Consider the following 21640-nt stretch of genomic DNA (forward strand, 5'->3'; position numbering starts at 1 on the left):
CTTTAATGAAGGCCTTTTCCCTCTGAGCTCTCAAACAGTAGAGGAGATATTCTTAAAGACTTCAAACAAGTTTATTTCCCCCCATACTGCAACACCAAAATATATAGAAAAACACTTCCAGAAACAGTATGAAGTTTATCCAGTCCTATGCATCACATCAGTCAGTGTATGCTCTCTTCACCTGCAGAACTACTTCCTCGTAAAAGGGGTCATCCAATTTGAAGCAGCTCTATAGTGGACTCCAGAGAAAGGTAGGAAAACTGTATTTGTGAAACACACCCTCCCTGGACCAATCTGAGGGGTAAAGTGGGAGGGAGTGCTGTGGGGGAATGTGGATTTGTCAAGGAGAAAAGTCACCATTGTTAGGCCCTTGCTGGAAGAGAAAAAAAAAATCACTTTAGTGTCAATTAAGAAACCACCACCGCCAGAGACCTCTGTATGGTGGAACTTCAGTTACTTCAAGTTATAGCCCTTGCATTTGGAGCAGTCAAGGATGAACTATTTCTGTTCTTGCAACATCATCCCTTCCTACCATTTCCTTTGTCAAGCCAGTGTCAACTTCCTTTATACTAAGGGTATGCAATTCCCCCTCCCCCGCCCTTCTAAAGTCAGTACCTGTAGATCTCACTAAACAAGGTTACTTGCCTTTCCCTCCTCAGTCAATGTATACAGGATAGCATGTGGTTTGCAACAGTACTTTGGAACCTTCTGGAGCAGAGTTATTGGTTTTGGCAGTCTCCCAGCTTTTCTGCAGGAATGGAGCAATTCTGCAGTTCAAAACCAGGTTAATCTGTACCTAGACAGCATTCTGATAGGGGAAAGCTAATAAAGAAGTACCACCTTACAGACATGGCTTTAATAGCTTGGGATTTTTTCCCCTCAAAGTTTTATTGGGAGAACTACAAAACATTTACAGTACAAAGTTTACAGTCTCACACTCCAAATTTGTAGTGAACTGACTCTCCAAAATATATTACAACTCAAGTTGACTTATCCTCTAGTTACATTCAAAACATACTTCTGTTAAAGTAGTCCAAAGAGTACATAGTGCTGAACCTGTACCTATGTACATTAGAAAAAACCACACCCCTTAAAGGTACTGCTCATTCATCCACCTTCCAGTAAAGTTTTGGAGAATTCACTAACAAGAAAAAGTTACCTGTTTTGGAATTTTATTAAAGATATGATTATGTATGCAAAATGTGTTCAGTTCCAAAAAGGTGGCCTCCTTTCTTATAAAATAAGTGGCACAATTTCTTGTATTTAAAAAAAACCCCAGCCCTACATTCAAATTCTCAAGCATTAAGAAAAATACTTATTTGGTTGAGGAAGATTTAAGGCAAGCATGGACCCTTATGAAGGCACTGTGAGAGATAATACTGGGATCCCTCCCCCCTCCCCCTTATTGCTACATATTTTGAGACTATCACAGTGTGATTGGTGAAGTTAGGCAACACGAATACTTTTTGGTTAATTTTAAGTTTGAATTAGGTTTGCCACTTTAAATTCTGATTGCAAAGTAGGTTTCCTTTAAGCTTGGACGGGTTACAACCATTGTACATTCTAAAACCCATTGAAATTTCTCATACTACTTCCACAGCATTGAGTCAGATTTCTATAAAAAGCCAATGCAATCTTTCAAATTTACGTAAACAAGGAAAGAAATTAATGAAATAAATATTACATACAATCTCTTAAATTAAGAATTTTACTCATTTACAATAAAATAACCAAGTGAAGTTACAAAAGGCATATATTACTGTGAAAAGAACACACTCCACATTTTGCCGATTAATAATGGCAATCATAATTTAAACATAATAAAAGAATATATATCTATTGCTTTTCATCATACCCGATAAATACAGTATGAACAAATTACCAATGTATACTTTTCACAAGATAATAAATAAGTTAAATAGTTTCATATTGAGTTGTGCAGTGACTTGCGCAATCAACTCGGACAGCTAAAAAAATTAAAAAATCAGCAGTTATTCGCCAACAATTACGAACTAAATTCAGTTGAATGCTTCCAAATAAAGCAACAAAAATTGTTCTAAGCCAAACATCCACTAAGTGGTGGCAATGGAACCAATATTAAACTTTGGAATGGAAGTTTTAGCATGTTATAATATATATATATAGATATATAAAAAACTAGAGTGTTGTTATCAAGGCATATTCTTGGCAGGATGTTGGATTTTTCTTTTAAAAGCTTATACATTTAGTATATTTTTAAATTTGATTGAAAGGCAAAAAAACCCCACACTCCTTAAATTCTTGTGGTTGTACATAGATCTGGAGGGACCTGGAATGCAGAGTTCATGGGCCTCCAGATTGATTGTTGATTCCTGGGGGAGGACTGGAGAGATTTTTTTTTTGTTTGCAAACTCTCCATCCACCCTTTGCCTCCTCCCCTCCTGACATTCACACTTGAAGATGGAATGGCTGCTGCTGCTGCTGCTGCTGGTGCATATTAAAGTTGTCTCCAAAAAGAAAAAAAAGAAAAACTCTCTCCTTCCAAGGTCTTTAGATACAAAAATAAGATTGTTCTGTTGATGACAAACATCATCTGCCTTTCTGCAAACTCTCTTTTGTTCATCTTGATGAGAAAAAAAAAGTTTCTTTTGCCTTCTTCCCTGTCTTAATTTGCTCAGCAATCAAAGGACTTTTTTCCACTTAAAAAAAGCATACATTAAAAAGGAAAACACAAAACAGAAGGAAGGATCTGTGCGAGCTTGGCTAGTTTCTGGAGGCTGCTGCAGTCTCTGCTCCTGGGGGAGAGAGGCGGGGGAGCTGCCCCTGGGGTAGAGCCAGGGGAAGAGGCAAGGAAGAAGGCGGGCAACTGCCCCACTGAGGGCTCACCCCCGACAGCGACTCCCCCTCCCCTCCAGCCCCACTTCCTCTGCTGCCTCCTAGTCGTCGGAGATGGAGAGGCGGCTGAAGATGGGCAGGCGCCTGCCCGAGTCCAGGCTGGGCGACTCCGACCCGCTGAGGCTGCCGGAGCTGAGGGAGCCGCTCAGGTAGCTCTCGCGGTCGGAGAGCGAATCCGGAGGGCTCGGGGGCGCGTCGAAGACGGGCGACTCGGAGAGGCGGCGCAGGGGCTGGAAGCTGAAGGGCGGCGAGGCGGGCGGGCCGGGGGGCGGGTGCTGCTGGTGGCAGCGGGCGTAGAAGGCGGCGGCGGCGCCGAAGCAGCCGGCCTGCGGCGGCGGGGCCAGGGCGAGGGGCGCGATGAGGCTGCCCAGCTCCTGCCCGGCCGAGAAGGCGAAGGCGTTGTTGGCGCAGGGCGGCGAGGCCACCGGCTCCTCGCAGTAGGAGGCGGGCGGCGGGGTGCGCGAGCCACCGGGGCTCTCCAGCAGCAGCGCGGCCGCCGCCTCCAGCCCGCCCTGCGCCGCCGCCGCGCCGCCGTGCTGGTGGTGGGCGGGGAAGCCGGAGAAGCTGAGGCTGTGGTGCAGCTTGGGCCTGTCCCCGCCCGCGCGCGGGTGCGCCAGCCCGAAGGCGCCTCCCAGCGGGTGGTCGCGGGCGAAGGCGCGCAGGTCGCCGGTGCTGCCGGCGTGCGGGGGGTGCAGCGGGTGGTGGTGACCGCTGCCGCCGTGCGGGGCCGGCGGCTGCGGGGGGCCGGCCTGCGGCGGCGGCTGCGAGGGCGCGGCGGAGCTGCCGGCGGCGGGCGCGGGGCGGCGCTCGTCGGCGTTGTGGATGAAGTGGCAGCGCGGGCCGTAGGGGCAGAAGCCGATGGTGTGGAAGGTGCGGCACAGCTCCGTCTTGTACTTGGGGTGGCGCGTGAGGCTGCGCAGCTCGTGGAAGCCGTGCGCGAACTGGCACTTCTCGCCGTACTTGCAGGCGCCGCTCTCCTCGAAGGGCCGGCACAGCTCCGTCTTGTAGCGCGTCGAGTTGATGGGCGCCCCGCCGCCGCCGCCGCCCTTCCCCGCCGCCGACACCACCACCACCTGCTGCTGCTGCAGCTGCTGCACGAGGTGCTGGCTGCGCTCGCCGTTCTCGCTGAAGGAGCGGTCGCGGAACTTGTTCTCCTTGTTCAGCAGGGCGGTGGGGCTGCTGCCGCCGCCGCCCCCTCCGCCGCCGCCCGGCTCCTTGAGGCCGCCGAAGGACGAGGGCGAGGACGACGAGCCGCCCGGGAACTTGGCGCCGCCGTTGGCCAGAGCCTGCAGGTTGCTGGTCGAGTGCCTCCGCAGGAAGCCCGGCGCGAAGCTGGAGCCGGGAGAGGCGCCCACGGGGCTCCCCACCGCCTTCTTGTCCAGCATGCTGCTCAGGCTGCTCAGGGACTTCTCGTTCTGGGAGCCGCGAGGGCAGAGGGAGAGAAGAGGGAGAAAAAGGGGCACCGTGACTGCCAGGAAGGGGGAGGCTGCCGCTCTCCAGGAAGGGCAGCGCCCCCAGCCAGCTGCCTGCCAAGGCTCCCTCCCGCTCCCAGTAACTCAGGTGCCACTTAAAAAGTTGTGAGGGGTGGTCCGGAGCCCCTCCCACTCGAGCCAGTGGGGACCGGGCTGAAGCTCTCCAGCTCCACAGCTGGAGCCGGGGCAGCAGCTTAGCCTCAACACACACCCACCGCATACAGGAAGAAGCAAACCACACACGCACCCACCAGCAACAACTGCCTCGCAGCCCAATCCTACTCAGAAGGAAGCCCCATTCTAGTCCATGGGACTTAGTCCCAGGAAAGGGTGGACACACTGGGCTGTGTGAGCCCAACCCTAGGCACGTCTACTCAGAAGCAAGCCCCATTCTAGTCAGTGGAGTTTAGTCCCAGGAAAGTGTGCATAGGATTGTGCTGTGTGTGTTGCCAACCCTAGGCACGTCTATTCAGAAGCAAGTCCAATTCTAGTCAATGGGGCTTGCTCCCAGGAAAGTGTGTATAGGATTCTGATGTGTGAGCCCAACCCTAGGCACATCTACTCAGAAGTAAGCCCCATTCTAGTCAATGGAGCTTACTCCCAGGAAAGGGTGGCTAGGATTGTGCTGTGTGCCCAACCCTAGGCACGTCTACTCAGAAGTAAGCCCCATTCTAGTCAATGGGGCTTACTCCCAGGAAAGTGTGCATAGGATTCTGCTGTGTGAGCCCAACCCTAGGCACATCTACTCAGAAGTAAGCCCCATTCTAGTCAATGGAGCTTACTCCCAGGAAAGTGTGCATAGGATTCTGCTGTGTGAGCCCAACCCTAGGCACATCTACTCAGAAGTAAGTCCTATTATGGTCAATAGAGTTTACTCCCAGGAAAGGGTGGATAGGACTACAGCCTCCAACTCCTTCAAAACTCTCCTCTTCAGCAGGGAGCTGCCCTTGGTTAGGAAGCCAAATCCCATAAGGTCACATCCTGCAGGAAAAGCAACAGCTCTCCTCCAACAAGGAAAAGAAAGCAGCTCCACTTGGAAAAGTGGAAACCCTCGCAAAGTCTGACTCGCGTCCCACAACTTGTTGCAGAACAAAGCAGGCTGCACAGCTCGTTCCAATGCACGCTTCCTCGAGCCCCACGGGGCCCAAGAGAGCGCGCTCCCTCCCCAGCAAGCGTGCACAGGATGGCAGCTTTTTTTCAAAAAGAGGTGAAGCTGCCCTCTGCAAGCAGTTGTGCTCCAGAAGCGTCTCCAGAGAGCAGCAGCCTTCTTACCTTGCACAAGAAGTCGATGTCGTAGAAGGCAGAGAGAAGCGTCGTAGACATTTCTAGATCCTGTAATGGTCGGAAATGCAGGAAGGACCGAAGGATCCCACTTTCCTCGGGAGCTTTGGGTGAGCCACGACTGGGCAGGGGAGGGTCGATGTCTTGAGAGCTGAAATGGTCTGCCCAGCAGAGTCGGGCGCGGGGGTGCCCAGCCCAAGAGGCGGCGGCTGTCGTGGCTGTCTGGCTGCTGGAACTCCGCGAGGGCTGCACACGCCCCATATATAAATGCCCGGGCAGCATCGGGGAGGGACCGAACACTGACCCGGCCGGGGTCTCCCAGCAACACCACCCAGAGCTTCTCCTCCCACCCAGCCCTGCCCCCTTTCGGCTGCGCTCCTTCTCATTGGGCGCCGCCAATTTTCTTCCGCGGCCCAGAGTGCGGGGAGGTGTGGCGAGGCTGCGAGTTGTGGCTGGGCCATGTTCACAGGAGAGGCAGACCCCCCAGTCCGGGCTGTGCTAGGCACGCGCTGCAGCCTTGATCCCTGCATAGAGAAGGCACTGTTCCCTCTACACACGCCTTCTCGGCCTGTGTGGGGTTACTGTACTTTGCAGGGCAGAACGGGGCTCCAGGGAAAACATCCTACCAGGTCCTGTTTACTTGCAGCTCAGTACGCGCTGCGTGTAATGGGCGGGCCAGTTTCCACATGCTTGTAATAACGCCATGTGTGCAGGAAACTCCCATGAGGTTAATCACTGGGAAAGCAACAACGAGGTTTGCTCAAGAATGCAGCGTGGCTGCTGCACCTGCTGAACTACGTGGCGCGCAGAAAAAGCTGCAGACTTGCTGAGGCTGCACTCTTAAGAGGGCACTTTTTCGGGAGCAAGCCCCACTAGTGGCATCTGCTTCCCGAGCAAGCATGCAAAGTACTGAGGGTCTCGTGTGCACGCGTGTGAACTAACAGCCCAATCCTATCCACACTTTCCTGGGAAAAAGCCCCTTTGACTCTAATGGGACTTACTTCTGAGGATTGGGCTGTAAAACAGTTGCTAATTTACAAGAAAGGTTTTTCACCAGGAATGCATGTTGGCTTACAGCCCAATCCTAAGCAGGTCTACTCAAAAGTCCCATTCTGTTCAATGGGGCTTGCTCCCAGGAAAGTGCATAGGAGTGTGGCCTTACAGCCCAATCCTATGCATATTTACTCAGAAGTAAGTTCCATTAGAGTCAATAGGGCTTACTCCTAGGAAACTGAATAGGATTGGGCTGTTCACGCCTTCACTCCAAGTGTTCTCAGGCGATTTTTTGTGCTGCTGCATGCAGTCTAGGAAGGGTGTTATGAAGACACACGAATGCACCATTAGGAAGCGCACCGAGAGCCCCTGGCGATCCTCTGGCCAGACTGGGTGTAGCCGCTCAGCGCCTTGTTTGCACGAAGCCCGCCCAGCTCCTTGCACAGCTCGGAAGTCTCAAGTCATCACAGGCTGGCACCGGGCTTCCCTGCCGGTTTCACACTCCTGCTGAGTCGTTTGGGAAGCTCGCAGTGAAGGCATCAAAGAGTGAAATAGGACGCCCTGCAACTCCTCCTCTTCCTCCCTCCCTCCCAGGACTTTGTGCCACGCAACAGGTTTCAGAAACAAAGGCTGGCTGGCGAGCTTCGCCGCTTCTCGTGCAACTGGCGTCGGGGAGCGCTAAGTTGGTAAAGCCGAGAGAGCGCGGGGACGGGGGGAGGAAGGCAGAGTTAACTCCCCAGCCTCCGGGCTCGCCGCCCAGAAGGGCTTCCCCCTCCCCACCCCGCGCGGGCGCTGCTGACTAGTTCCCAGATTTGGCAGCCGCTCAAGGTCTTGTGATGCGATCGGGCCAGCCAGCGACTTGTCCTTTGACACACAGCCCCAAAGCAAACGGCTCCCTCCCCGCCCGGGCCGCCGAGCTCAGCGCCTGCGCCTCGCAAGGGGGGCGTCGGGGCTGCCGCGGCGCAGCTGCGAGCCTGCGTTGGGCTCTGCCCTTCGCCAGCTCCGCCCCTCCTGCGCCTGGACGCGCGCCAGCCAAGGCGAGGGAGAGATTTTGGCCGCCCTGCATAAATACCCCGGCGGTTTTTGCCTTCCCCAAAGCCTCTTCTCCTCCGCTCTCCAGGTTGGCGCAGAAGCTTGGCATTGGTAGCCAGGAAGCCGCGCAGCGCAGCCCGATCCTGTGCACGGGCACTTGGCGGTGACGCCCGCTGCGACCGTAGGATTCAGTCTGCACCCTATATGTGTGTGTGCATGCCACCATTGCCCCACTCCCATCGTGTGCGCCGTCACACCGCAGTCCCAGGTGCACCTACTCGGGAGTAAGTCCCACCGAAGCCAGAGAGACGTGCCAGCCTTTCTCCGGGGTGTTTGCTGCAGCAGGGAGAAAGTTTTCCAAGTCCGCTCCTGGGACACACCAATCCGATTTTATGCTGCTAGTGGAGGCGGGGGTGGGAGTAAGCCCCATTGACTATAGTGAGACTTACATCTGAGTAGAAGTGCCTAGGATTGGGCTCTCAGTGCACAATCCGATGCATGACTATTCATAAGTAAGTCCTATTGTGTTTGATGGGACTTACTCTCGGGAAAATGTGGATAGGATTGCAGCCTCAGTCTTAAATTCAGTGGGGCTTTCTCCTGAGTAAGCGTGCATAGAATTGCGGGCTCTGAGCCCAATCCTATCCATGTCTACTCAGAAGTAAGTCCCATTATAATCAATGGGGCTTACTCCCAGGAAAGTGTGGATGGGAATGTAGCCTTAGGCTGCAATCCTATGCACTTTCCTGGGAGTAAGCCCAATTGAACTCAATGGCACTTACTTCTGAGGGGGCTGCCAAGGGGAAGTCGAGGTCTGCTCCAGCCCGCTCCCCTTCCTTGTTGGAGCGCAAGAATAATGGAGTTGGGTCAACGCGGGCTACAATAGTGCGGGGCTGGGGGGGGGGAAGCGATTTAGGGAAAGGCAGCCGAGGTGCCCCTGGCCCGCTGACTCTGGACTGGTCCCAGGGGAACATCCGTGTGAAGGGGTTTACTAGGGGGGCACTGGCTGGGGAGGCGCTGCAGAGCAAGCGACACCCCCCGCGCCGGCTTCAAGGCACTCTTCTGGGCGAGCCGGAGCCCGGGCTTTCACACCGGAGCGACTCCGACGCCCCTTTGCTGCCTGCCCCCGGTGGCACCGGATCCAGCGAGAGGAGAGCGAGCCCCGGCCGCGCGTTCCGTTGCGAAGCGCTCGCAGGGAAGGCGCCCTACCAGGGAGGCGATGCAAGGCAGGGCACGGCTGCACTCGAGGGGGGGGGGAAGCCGCGCCTTCCGCGGTCCCAACGCGGTCATTGGAGCAATTAGAACTGCAGCTCGTCCGCTTGGCAGCGCTTTCGGGCCGTGTCTGCGAAGTTGCACTGCTGGCTGAGAGGCGGACGTGACACGCGGGCCAGGCGCTCCTCGGAGACGGGACCCCCTAGCGCTGCCTCCCGGCAAAGTAGCGCTACCTCCCCCAGCGGTTTGAAGGGGACCGCTGGCTTCACGTGGACTGTAAGGCGGGGGGGGGGGGGTTTGCTTGCACAGGCCTGGCCTTCCCTGAGAACAGCCTCCCTAAAACGGAGGGTGACTATTTTTATTCGCACCCCTCCAACTCCGCCTTTGTCCCCCGTCCAGCCTTTTTTTGCAACACTTTGCAAACACTGAGATGCCACTTCCTGGTTCTCAGCCACTCCATCCCCCTCCTTCAGCAAACCAGGCCTAAGCGCTGGGCGCCCTACAAAACAGTCCGGGCAGGCAAGCAAAGATCAATCTATAGTCAACAGGCAAGACAACCAATACTTAAGATAACCCACTGATAAACACACTACAAACTGCTACTCACTCTGAGACTTTTGTTCTTTTACAGCTGCTGTTTAAGGTTTAAAGGTTTCTGATTGGGAAGTTATACAGTAACTCGCAATGTGACGAAATGCATACAAGATGACGTACAATTATTTGCTGTCAGTAAAGCAAAGGATATGACACACTTTAAAGCTAGACTTTAACACCACTAAGCCTGCTTTTTTTCTTAAAGCATTTTTGTTTACTATTATTTCTAAATTCTGCCCACTCAGCTATCACACATCTTACAATGCCAAGTACAAGCAGGGTTTGCCAGTTATGAAAGTTAAGGTGGGCGCTCCAGCTCACACTTTCACCTACCTGCACCCACACCCACTAAGCTGGGCATTTTAAGTTATCAAAGTAAGAAGCTACATGATGTTAAAGAAGCAACACAGTGAAATGGCTCAGCAATACTTTCTTTTGTTGAACCAATTACTCATTTTATGTGAAAGCCAATAAAAGGTATGTGAAATCATTAAATGAATATAATTTAAAATGGATAAAATTAGTTTTCTTACTAATTATAGTTCCATGTCAGGAAAGAGACTGAAGGCAAGCAGACTCATTTTTAAGGAAACAGCATGACACAACAGATCTTTTATTGAATAGTGAACCCTTAGAAAACATTATACACCAAGTCCCCTACTTAGGTACAGATTAGGTTCCTGGGCTCTGTACTTGAAATATACTGAAATCAAAACATCTGGTTCTTACTGGCCCACTACTATTGCATGTGTGCAAAAGAACCAGCATAGGACATACTACGCCTGTGCAAAAACCACCTATGACCAAAAATCTGTAACTTGGAGAGCCATTTTTTAAAGAGTGGTGATCCACAAAGACTTTTTGACCACCTTGAGCCTTCCTTTCAGCAACTGGGAGAGGCAGATCGATGATCCATTGTGAAGGAGCAAGCAGATAGGTGGCTAAAGGAATGCGTTTATGGTGCCTGATACATTCCACCTCCCCAATTTCAGATTTATGGGAGGGCTTTATTTGCCCTCAGTGACATGTTAATATGGCAGTTGACTGTGTAGTTGGTGTCACCATAAATAAACAAATCCCCTCAACCAGAACAGTTTAATGCAGACCCTCTCAAACAATCTGATACGGTGGACTGGCAGTGTCTTTCCAATGTGCCAGGGGCTGGTACCATATCTGTGCCATGTTACAACCATTTCTTTTTTGATGGGAAATTCACTGTGAACCAGCAGGCAATGGTTTAATGTACACAATATTTTAATTTAAAGTATACGTAAACTGCAACTTAAGCAGAACTTGAACAATTAAAATGAAAGCAAATAGTATATCAATTTGCTTTCATTTTAGTTTTCCCAATCCACTAGAGAGCCATTACTCCTGGTATTTTGTATATGCAACTTTGCAATCTTGAATATAAGGAAACACTGGTCAATTTAATGGCTCTGTAGCAAAACATGTATTATGGTGCCACCTACTGGATCATTTTGAATAGTTAACATAAAACCCAAACAGAGACATATCTACATTTCAGATAATTCACACAAAACGCTAATAGAACAAGCTCATTCTTGACAAACGAATTACCTTTCCAAATCAACTTGTTTGTAAAATTGATACATGATCATAACCAACCAACCAACTTGCAAAACCTGAAACTGGTATCTTAATATTTGTTACCACATGCTGTACATATACACGTCAACTCTTGTTAAAGAAGAAAAAAAGTCTGTTTTTCATTCCATACTTCTGAGCTACTAGGGGAAAAAGAAATAATCCAGTGTTTGCTGCAATACACATTTCTTAATCATAGACAACACACCATTTAAAGTAAAAATAAGAGCAAAGTACATTAAAAATAAGGAAAATAATTAAGAAGTTGCAGTCAGCCTTGGTCCATGTCTAACGGAAATGTCTAACAAATAAGGACTGACTTTGCCCAACAAATCTCTGAAGTGGTGAATGTTGCATGCTGAATGTAGTTCTTATAAAAAAGGAAAGCATGCATCCACATTTTTGTGGAATTAGGACCATATATACATACAAAGCAGGATTGTTCTGAAAAAGAAACTACAAGTTTTATTCTGATTTTCACTTGCACAATTACAATGTCAACTTGCAGTCTTAATTTGCAAGGATAATCAAGTAGTTACATATGGAAAAGCAGGTATTTGAGGCTACATAGAGAAAGAATACTTACAAAAAAATCAACCCTTATATTCAAGCATGGTTAAAAATATAAGCTATGAACTGTCAGTCTTGTTTTACATGGATAAAACATTATATTAGGAATCATTAAAACTTTAACACACAATTGCATTTGCTTGTGCATGAATCGCTCTGGAACATGATGAGAAAAAGAATACAAAGTATATATATTTTTATATATATAAAATGAAATACAACAGGAGGATAGTTCTACAGAAATTCTGATGAAGGCCCAATGAATTCAAGTATGAAGGAGCGCATTAACATGTATTGCTACCATCCTCACTTGTCTGTGACATACAAAATAAATGAACTAGTCCTTTGTTCCCAATGTAGTTAAGCTGTGATCAACAGCACATAAACTATCAGTAGTCATGTTTCCAACCTTTCCTTGTTCTCCACAAGCTTCAATTTCACTGTTAAGCAAACCTAATATTTGCCTTACAATGGATATTCTTTCACTTTGAATAGCTAATTTGGTGAATTCTACAGTTCTGGAAAATTCTGGAGTTGGAGGCATATCTTTAAGAAGCTGGGCCACAAGCTGGGCTTGATCAGATGCTAATCTTGCCAACTGGTGGAGTTTTTCTTGATCGCATGGATTGACACGTGTCATTGGTATGAGCAGGAGGAGGTGTCTACCGAGCTGTCTCACCTTCATTAACGTCTCAGCCCAAAAATTGGTTTGTCCTTTATCAAACAGATAGTCGTTTTCCACCTTGATAAAATAAAAGAGCAGTTAACTCTCAATATATTGACAATGGTATGGGACACACAAGACTAGTCACAAGATGCACCAGCAACAAAAATGTCCAGACTAACAGCCCAGTTCTCACCAATTTTCAGTGCTGATGCAGCTGTGCGAATGGGACATGAGCTGCATTCTGTGGGAGAGGAAAGTTGATTAGGATTGGACTGCTTGTCAGGCAAATAATACTATGCAGATGTAGGCATTCCTCTGTATTCCTGGGAGTTCTGTTCCAGTTCCACCCCCCCCCCCTACTGTGGATACAGGAACCACATATATGAGGGAACCCTATTCAAAAAGCAGCCCTGCACCATTACCTTCGTTTTTGTTTAGTAGTTCTGGAAATGCTGGTATTTCTTGCTTTAACAAAGCAACGTTCTTGCTTCGCTGATGAGTGACATGCTGGCAAGCACTTCCTGTTAACGTTCAGTTAGTCTCCCTCTAACGTGCAGGACGCTTGTCTGCACGTTGCGTCTTCAGCTCAAGAACCTTGCCTTCTTAAAGCAAGAAACACCAGTGCTTCCAGAACTACTAAACAAAACTACTGTAATGGGCATGGGAGCCCCCTATCCTGGAAACTGAATTAGCAGATACTGGATCCCTGATTTGGGGGGGGGGGGGCATTTGTTTTGGGCAACTTGATCAAAATGAGTGGAACTTTTGTGAAAATTTGCAAACTCCAGTTTTTGTGTAAGAAAGAATCCTAGAATAGCATTTGGCAAGCGGATAATGAATTAAGCTTTTCCTCCTGTATGCAGCATATGTGAAGTACATGCACACCACTAAAGGCACACGTAGCCACAGCAATAATGATACTGGTTGTGATGTGGAACATCAAATCTGATACATTTATAAAAGGATTCGCCAAATACATGGAGAGAAAGCCAAAAGTATACAGCTTCTAGTCCTGGAAGTTCCATATAGCTATTGAGGAAGATTCAAAGAGCTGCGTGGAACCCTCCATATTTCAAGGCAGTATATCTCAAGCACCAGGAGATGGGAACAAACGACAGAGAGGGATATTGCTTTAACTCCCTGGTTGTGAGCTTCCTAGAGGTAACTTGACTGGCTGCTGTTGAAAACAGAATTCTTACTGAGTGGTTCAGCAGGGATGCTTATATGTTCCCACTGTGCATGCATATGTGAGCAGAATAGATCAACATAGATTCTTTAGACAATACAATGTGCATGCTTTTTATTGCAGTGAAGAAATATGTATGGAAAAAGAATAATGTGTGCAGCCCTGAGAGGGGGACATGTAGCTTGGCAACACGGAGATGCTCACCCCCTGGTCACAGTTTTATCATTTGAAAATTGTAACATTTAGTTCTGTGCCACTGAGGGGGAGGTTTTGTTTGTGTTTTTTTTAAAAAAAGCAATGTTCTGGTTAGATTATCAGAATTCTTTTCTAGGCATCAAATTCCATATAAATGGAAAATCAGAAAGCAACTAGCCATAACTATTTTCAACAGGGAAAATAATACTGATGGAAAATATACCAGTAGTTTTACTTCTCCACTTTCAGATACATTTTGATTTTGTAGGATATAGCTTTGGACTACCTTGATGAAATCTATGTCTTACGTATGTGTGTGAAGACTGAATAAGTGAAAGTTGCTGCATAATGTTTTAAAACAATAGGTTTATTCTTTTGCATTATTTTAGTGCCTGTAACTAAAAAAAAAGTTTTTTTCATCACTGTCAATGAGAGGTGTACATGCAGAAATACTCCCTAAAGATATTGAGTTCTAATTCTGAAAATCCCCTTCTTTTACTCTCAGGTTTTTCATATTCAAATAAAATTTTTATCCCTGAAAATGCTACACTCTGCTTTATTTTTTCTGAATCTTGTAAGGCAACAGTGGCTCAAAACATGAAGATGTGTCTACTGGAGATGCACAGACTCAGGTTATATTACTATAATACTTATTTTACAATTGTATGCAATTAGCATAGTAATTTAGTATATCACTAAATGTTTGGAATTTTAAAAAATGCACACAAAATCTGTCAACAAAACAGGAGTAGAGCATCCAAGAGATGCTAGACCAGAGATTTATGAATTATTGCAAAACTACCACCAGTATATGTCATAGCAATGCTGGGCCATTTAAAACCAAGCTAACTCAAAAGGCACATGTTTGCCTTTGACAAAGATATTGTTAACCTTCAGGTATACTCACAGCCCTACTGAATGAATACAAATGAGTGGCTGAGTGATGATGCATTCACCACAATCCCAGTACAGAGGGAATTGTACTAGCACTAGTGACCCCAAAATTGCTCACAACCACATGAGGAGCTGCAGTTTAAACATTTCAAAATGTTGACACTGCAGCCCAGCAACAGAGGTAGGAGCTAAAAAGAGGGAGGAAGCATACAAGCTCAGGTTGCATTCACTCTTTCACCAGTATCTACCCAGCCTGAAAGTCCACAATTGGATATTACTGACATTTGTAGGTGAATGATACAGTGAATCTGTACAAAATTATCATGTTAAGTTTGAAAGCTCGTTTAAAAATGCAAAACATTACTCTTTAATGTTGAGAATTATTCTAAAAGACATGGGTCTATGGGATGTGATATAAATCCTGTAGTGAAATCCATCACTGAGAACCCAAGCACTCCTAACAGTAGACAAACACTGGTAAGTAGCATTACCAAGGCTGTAGACTCTAAATCTTTAACATCTTCTTTTCCTAGCAACCACTCTAGTAGGACTAAGACTCCAGCACTTGTCTGCTCCCATTGCTGTAGCAGGTCACACATTATGGAAAATGTTAGGTCCAAAGCCATTGATTCATTTACTACATGGAAGTCAAGCTCTGCAGAGAAAGAAGAAAGATGGATGTTGAAACTTAATCGTTGCAAATACACTGCACAAGTGTATTGATATTCTTCAAAATAATTAATGGCCACACACTGCAATTACTAAGTTAGGCAAATTAAATATGCAAGTATTTACCAGATTTGCTTATTTACTTTGCTTCTATTCTTGACATTTTGAACTATTTTCAGAACTTACTGGTACCAAATAACGTGGCCAATCATTTTAGTAGATTATTTTTTTAAACCCAGATTAATCTTTTGACACGGGATGGGACAAGAAGCCCTCTCACAGAGCCCAATCCTATGCACTACTCAGAATTAAGTCCCATTATAGTCAATGGGATTTACTCCCAGGTAAGTGGGGATAGGATTGCTACCTTAGAGTTGTGTAACTTGGGGGAATGTTACCATGTAAAGGAAGGAAGTCTTGAGCAATCTTACAGAGCAAAGCAATTGGCAAGCTTTACAGAGCAGAAGGCATGCGAGTCTTCTTTTGCACTGTCTGGTTTCAATTTACATAAGGGTGTTCACATCAGAGCCCTTATGTAAGCTGGGGAATGCCTATATTGGTTCTTAGCTGAACCTGCCTACCTTTTTAGAATATTGGAAAAGTCAAGTTTTGACTGGAATTTTATTTTTAATTCAATGTACATTTGCTGCTATATTTGTTTAATAAATCAAATTTCCCACTACTCTAGTAGTGGTCTCTGCACTCCTCCCCTAATATCCCTAGTTACTGAATGGCCGTGGGCCTGGTGGTCTGATCAGTGGTAGCCCCATGTGTGGACTAAACATCCTAATTTGTGACAGTGGCTGCAGACCACCCTCTTTCTCATTGTGCTCACTAGCTGCTACAACTACAGAGGTGGTGGGACACAGGAAATCTGGCATTTTTTAAATAGTCGTGGGGGAAGAGAAAGGTTTGCTGCTGCTGCTGCTCCATTATGTCCTGGTAAACTACCCAGGACCCAAAGGCAAGGTTTCCCAGGACACAGAAAGAAGCCTACAGCAGCAGCAGCCTATTCTCAAGTCCTTGGGCACACCTCAAGACTTTCTTCAGGTCCTGGCCTATTGCTGTTACATCTGCATTTATTCTACTACAGCATACTGGTTTTTCAAAGCAATTCAGTAAAAACAAAAATCAGTTGCTTTTGTGGAAACACATACAAGAGAAAATGACAAGCAGACAATACAGAAAACTCTAAAAGCAGTCCAAAATTCAGTGGTCTTATTAAAGAAGAAATTATAGTTTATTTGTAATATAATCAGTTTTCCAGAGTTGTAAAAAGTGTGAGATCTATTGTGGGGAAAAAATGTATGTTAGATGTAGGATAAGTAACTTACATAAATCAAGCTTTGTAACTGGTTAAAATACAGGGCATCTTTTGTCTCTCAACCAGCAATTACAAGAAAAATTTAAGAATGCATTCCACACACATCAAATATAAATAATAGACTTCAAAAAAGAAAAAAAAATGCACAGGTATTTTAAGCTTCAGGAAGAACTTTTTAAAAAAATAAATAAATATAGGAACTACAGTATTTTGAGTCTTCTTTGTTAATCCATTTAATGTAGAACAAGACCTCCCACACACACACATGCATACACCACAAGACTTTTGATCATGCCAGATGTAAACATTTCTCTTAGTAGACTGTTACATGCCTTTAAAATATACAGCCCTTTTCTTTTAATTTTTCCCCCCTAAGGAGAATTGTAAGAACAGGCTATTTTCAACTTACCAAAGAGCCAAATATCATAACCGCTGTTTTGAAAATGGGATATAGTGAACGAGAACAAAGAAATTCTGCAGTTCTGTGTTTACTAATCACTTTTCTGTTAGCTTATATCTGAGGAACTGTCAAACAATAATTTAAACTTAGCACAAAGAACAGCATTCATGGCAGAAGAACATCTTGTATTTAATGCAAATATAAATATTGAGCTCAACTCATAGAATTTTGGGGAAAACTTTTTTTTAAAAAAGCATTGTATCTCTGAAATAATACTTTCTCCAAAACTATGAGAGTAATATGAGCTGATGAGAATGTAGCAAGCCAAGCAGACCAGTATTTTAAGGGCCAGATATTATACTAAGATAATTAAATGGGGCACAATCCAGGAATAAAAAGTTGGGTACCACTAGATTCTGTTAATTTCAACGAGTGAAGCTCATTTTTGCAGATTACACTCATGGTCATTGCCCCACTGTGTGTATGTGAATGAACGGCAAGCATTAATGCATATCTCACATGATACAAATTCATTTAAGCCTTATTTCTTGAATTTGAGCCAGGTTAATTCTACTGAAGTTAACAGGATTAAAGAACCAATCTTGAACAGTGTGCACTGGTGTGCACTGTCGCAAATGAACTGTAAGGCACGTTTGCAAGCCCTTACTGCAGGCCCAGTGCTGGAGCTAGCCCGGTGCAAGCCTGCACTGGACCAGCTCCAGTACTGGGTCCATGTTCTGCCGTCGAGCAATCGCCTGGACTGCTGAGTGGCAGAGAGGTGAGTGAGGGCATGGGGGGAAGGTGGAGGAGAGATGTTCTGGGGCAGGGACAGATGGGGAGGGCGGAAGGAGGTGTGGTAGGGTAAGGAGTGGGAGGAGGGCAGGACTGGTGAAGCTTGGCTCCACCAGATCCTAAGCCCCATGTTGGGCCATGCAGTCTGATATGGGACTTATTGATTGTGCTCCGGCTCAAGAGCCACCGCAGAATTGAGTAGCCCCATTGCAGGGTTACTTCCCTTACTCGGGGGAAGAGGATGATGAGGTATGGGGAGGGCGGGCAGGAGGCGTGATGGGGAGGCAGGGGTGGGGGGAGAGCGGGTGGGAGGCGTGCCAGGAGGAGCAAGCAGGGAGGCAGGAGGTGGGTCCAGTGGAGCTCAGCTCCACCGAATCCTAACCGTTTGTGCAGGGCTCGGCGCCCTATACGAATGCCTCTACTTTACCGCCAACCTCTTGGTCAGCGGTGAAGTGAGTTGCCCCATTGCAGGACTGCTTCCCTTTCCCGGGGGAAGGGGACGAAAGTCCCCTTCTCCTGAGACACCGCCTGCTTTTGTTAGGTCTACCTGAAGATGCAGGAAGGGAGGCTGCATTACAATATCATTACTGCACTACAGCCAAGATAGCTAGGGCCCAATCCTATCCAACTTTCCAGCACTGGTGCAGCTGCACCAACAGGGCGTGTGCTGCATCCTGTGGTGGGGGAGGGCAGTCGCGAACATCCCCTCAAGGTAAAGCAATGTTTGTTCTCCTACTTCAGGGCTGCATTGAGACTGCATTGGCACTGGAAAGTTTGATAGGATTGAACCTGAAGGCCAAGGTCTACGAGAGGGGGGGTAAAGGCGGTAATTTGAACCCCGTCCAGGGTCAGAAAGGGGGCCCAGGAGCCAAAGGACGGGGCCCAGAAATTTCCTGGGATCTTCCATTTTCCAATCTCACCCATACTTCCTGCCCACATGGGATGCTGGGGGCATTACTGTGGGCACATGGTGGCAACTACTACCCAAGCCATACACACCAGGCCCAGAATGCATACATTCCTTAACAGTCCTTAATATCTGGGAGGAAACTGATCTGCTACAGTCACTCTTGGGCTTGTGGATTTGCTTTCCATGAAGGAGTGCATAAGAGATCAGGGACACAGCTGTGGGACTACAGCTGCTGCAGAATTCAGTTTTGGTATACACAGGATACTTGCCATTCTAGTGTGAGCCTAAATATGATGATGCTAATTTTCTGCAATGATTTTCTATATTTGAAAGATTTTAGAGAGACTTAGGTGTGTGTTTGGTTTTCCGTATTACTGTATCTAGCTGCCAACAACAGGCAGGCAAGGCAGGTAGACCTGAAGAATTGGGAAGATTGATAGACCTGGGCTCCAAAGGCTATTCCGTATGTTGCCACTTTCCCCCCTGCCTGTTTTGCTCCCATTCTGCCCACCCCCACTGACATCCCCCCACTCTGTTTCACTCCCTTCCAAAACAAGGGGCCCAAAAGAAACTTTGTACCCCCTGATAAAATTCCTCTCAGAGGCCCTGCTGAAGGCTGCAATTCTATCCACACTTAGCTGGGAGGAAGCCCCATTGACTTCCTTCTGAGTAGACATGTAAAGGATTGGGCTATAAGATGCAAATCAGAATTTCCCTAGTTTGAATCTCATCTCTGCTGTGAACTCAGTGGTAGTCTTAAACAAGCCACGCTCAGGCTCAGCTTCTTCATGTTGACACTAAGGTCCATTATACCCTCGGACACAGCCCAGTTCTGGGTCTCTTGCTCAGTTTTCTTCTTCTCCTCCCCAGCTTAAGTCTCTTTGCTCACCCCAACCCAGACTGGCCTAGGTTTGCCCTTCTCTTCCCATCTGCCCTTCTCTTCCCACCTGGGGGCTGGGTGGGTGGCAGGCTCTACATGGCATGTAGAAGCTGTTTGTTACAGTGCAATACACCTGGGCTACCTCCTCCCCTCCCCAGAAGCCTATAGGGGTTCTGAGGAGTCCTCCAGGGCCCTTTAGAAAAGGACATTGGTTGCTGCAGAACTTACATCAGCCCAAAAGTCTGCTTTTAAAATCTAAACTCATGCAGTGGCTCATTCTAAAAATAGACACTTTGGGTGCTTGGCTGGGAGGTGAAAAGATTTGGTGTGCAGGTTGTTTTTTCCATTGATACTTCTGGAGGAGGGTTATGGCATGCAGGGAATGAAAAATACTGGAAGAGAATGAACGCCTATGAAGACGGTGTCAACGAGAAGAGTTTGGTTTCCTTGTTTATGGCATATGCTTCCAGGATGAACATCTACTGGCAAGAGATGGGGCTGCTCTTCACAATGGTTGGGGAAAATGCATTTGCGAAGAAGCTTACAAAGATGATTGGAAGGGCTTTAAACTAAGCTGCATGGGGGAAGGCAGTGATTCCATGATCAATGTGATGCTGAAGGCTGGTAAAAAGGAGCACAGGTGTATGTACAGGCCACTGGGAATATGGTGACAGGAAATGCAAAAGTGAGTGATAAAATGGAGAAGTAGGTGTTTTTACCCATAACCAATGTGCAAAGCATGGGAACAAACAAGATGAGCTAGAACTGTTGCTACAGGAAGGTGAGTACAATCTAGTGCACACTACTGTAACTTGGTGGGATGAGATGCAAAAGTGGAATGCTGTAATTGAGGTGTATATCTTATTCTAGAAAAACAAACAGAAGGCTGGGGGAGTAGCACTATATATTAAGGAAATCTACATCTGTGAAGATGAGAGGGAAAGGCTGGGTGAGGGTGTTTGGATAAAAATAAAAGGGGAACAAAGCAGTGGTGACATAAGTCTGGGAATCTGCTATAGGCCACCTAGCCAGAAGAAAGGCCTGGACAATGTCTTCCTAGAGCAAATGACCAAATGTTCAAAGAAGAGAGATGTGGTTGTAATGGGATACTTCAACTACCCAGACATCTGTTGGAAAACGTACTCCGCCAAGAATGAGCACTCTAATAAATTCTTGGCAAGTCTTGCTGATAATTTTATGTTTGAGAAAGTAGAAGCGGAACCCTGGGACCTGCTATCTTAGATCTCATCCTCACCAGTGGGGAGGAACTGGTAGATGAGGTGAAGGCAGTGGAAACCTCAGGAGCACAGGAACATGTCCTTTCAGGATTCACAATATTGTATTGGCAACCTTCAGTCTCGAAAGACTATGGTATCGCGCTCTGAATGGTGGTTCCTCTCCAGTGCGCGAAGCCTGGGTAAAGAAGGTATGGAGGATAGGCTGTTACCCATGCAGCAAATCCCCCCTCTCCACGTCGCTGGAATGGTCCAATGGAAAGGCAGAAGCCAATACGGTTGGTTCCAGCGGCGTCGCAGGAGTTGCCAGAACGTGACTGTGTTCAGCCATGAACTGCCTGAGGGACTCCGGCTCCTGATGGGACTCGTCAGCCTAGGAAGGCAGCTCATCTAAGAGAAGGAAACTCTGACCTCAAACCTCCACTGCCTTGTGGCTACATCCAGTTCTGGAAAAGGCTTCAGGATTCACAATAAGGAGATGGAGAAATGCTGCAGCACTGATGCAGCTGTGCCACTGGAGTGTGTACAAACACCCTCTTTCCCCAAACATGTGTCCATCTTGATTTCAGAGTTGGGCAGGCCTCCCTGAAGTAAATAGGGATGAGATTTTATTTATACAGGTATTTATATACCGCCTTTCTTTGGTCGTCTGATTTCTCCTCAGACTTTAATCCAAGGCGGTTTACATAGACAGGCTGTTCTAAACCCCTGTAGAGATTTTTACAATTGTTCTAGTCTTTCATAGAACTCCTTGTCCAGGCTGGATTCCTTCCCGGTCTGGTCTCTCTCTGGCCCTTCGCCTCCCATGCTCCACTTGATGGCAACTCCTCTCTGCCACCTAGGGTCAGCTCA

The 21640-nt window shown here is 47.2% G+C and overlaps 2 protein-coding genes across 2 annotated transcripts in view; both read right to left on the reverse strand.

Annotated features, from left to right (window-relative positions):
* Nucleotides 1–854: 854 nt before the first annotated feature.
* Nucleotides 855–5915, reverse strand: ZFP36L2 (ZFP36 ring finger protein like 2). The gene is made up of 2 exons (XM_066624476.1): nt 5619–5915; nt 855–4289 (listed from the first exon to the last, which is right to left on the reverse strand). The coding sequence occupies exons 1-2, from the start codon at nt 5907–5909 to the stop codon at nt 2916–2918; spliced, it is 1665 nt and encodes a 554-aa protein (XP_066480573.1). The 5' UTR covers nt 5910–5915; the 3' UTR covers nt 855–2915.
* Nucleotides 5916–10057: 4142 nt separating this feature from the next.
* Nucleotides 10058–21640, reverse strand: part of THADA (THADA armadillo repeat containing) — a 169580-nt gene continuing 157997 nt past the window's right edge. The window contains exons 37-38 of the mRNA XM_066624487.1: nt 15070–15233; nt 10058–12378 (exon numbers count right to left, since the gene is read on the reverse strand). Of these exons, the coding sequence (XP_066480584.1) occupies nt 11974–12378; nt 15070–15233 (569 nt within the window). The 3' untranslated portion in view covers nt 10058–11973. The remainder of the gene's footprint in view (nt 12379–15069; nt 15234–21640) is intronic.

This window comes from Tiliqua scincoides, chromosome 1 (assembly GCF_035046505.1).
Source record: "Tiliqua scincoides isolate rTilSci1 chromosome 1, rTilSci1.hap2, whole genome shotgun sequence".
Lineage (NCBI taxonomy): Eukaryota > Metazoa > Chordata > Lepidosauria > Squamata > Scincidae > Tiliqua > Tiliqua scincoides.

Excerpts from the sequence above, each read along its gene's own strand:
- ZFP36L2 (XM_066624476.1), bottom strand. The coding sequence starts at position 5,909 with ATGCTGCCCGGGCATTTATATATGGGGCGTGTGCAGCCCTCGCGGAGT. Across the intron at positions 4,290-5,618 it reads ACATCGACTTCTTGTGCAAG|AACGAGAAGTCCCTGAGCAG; the intron begins GTAAGAAGGCTG and ends CGCGGCTCCCAG.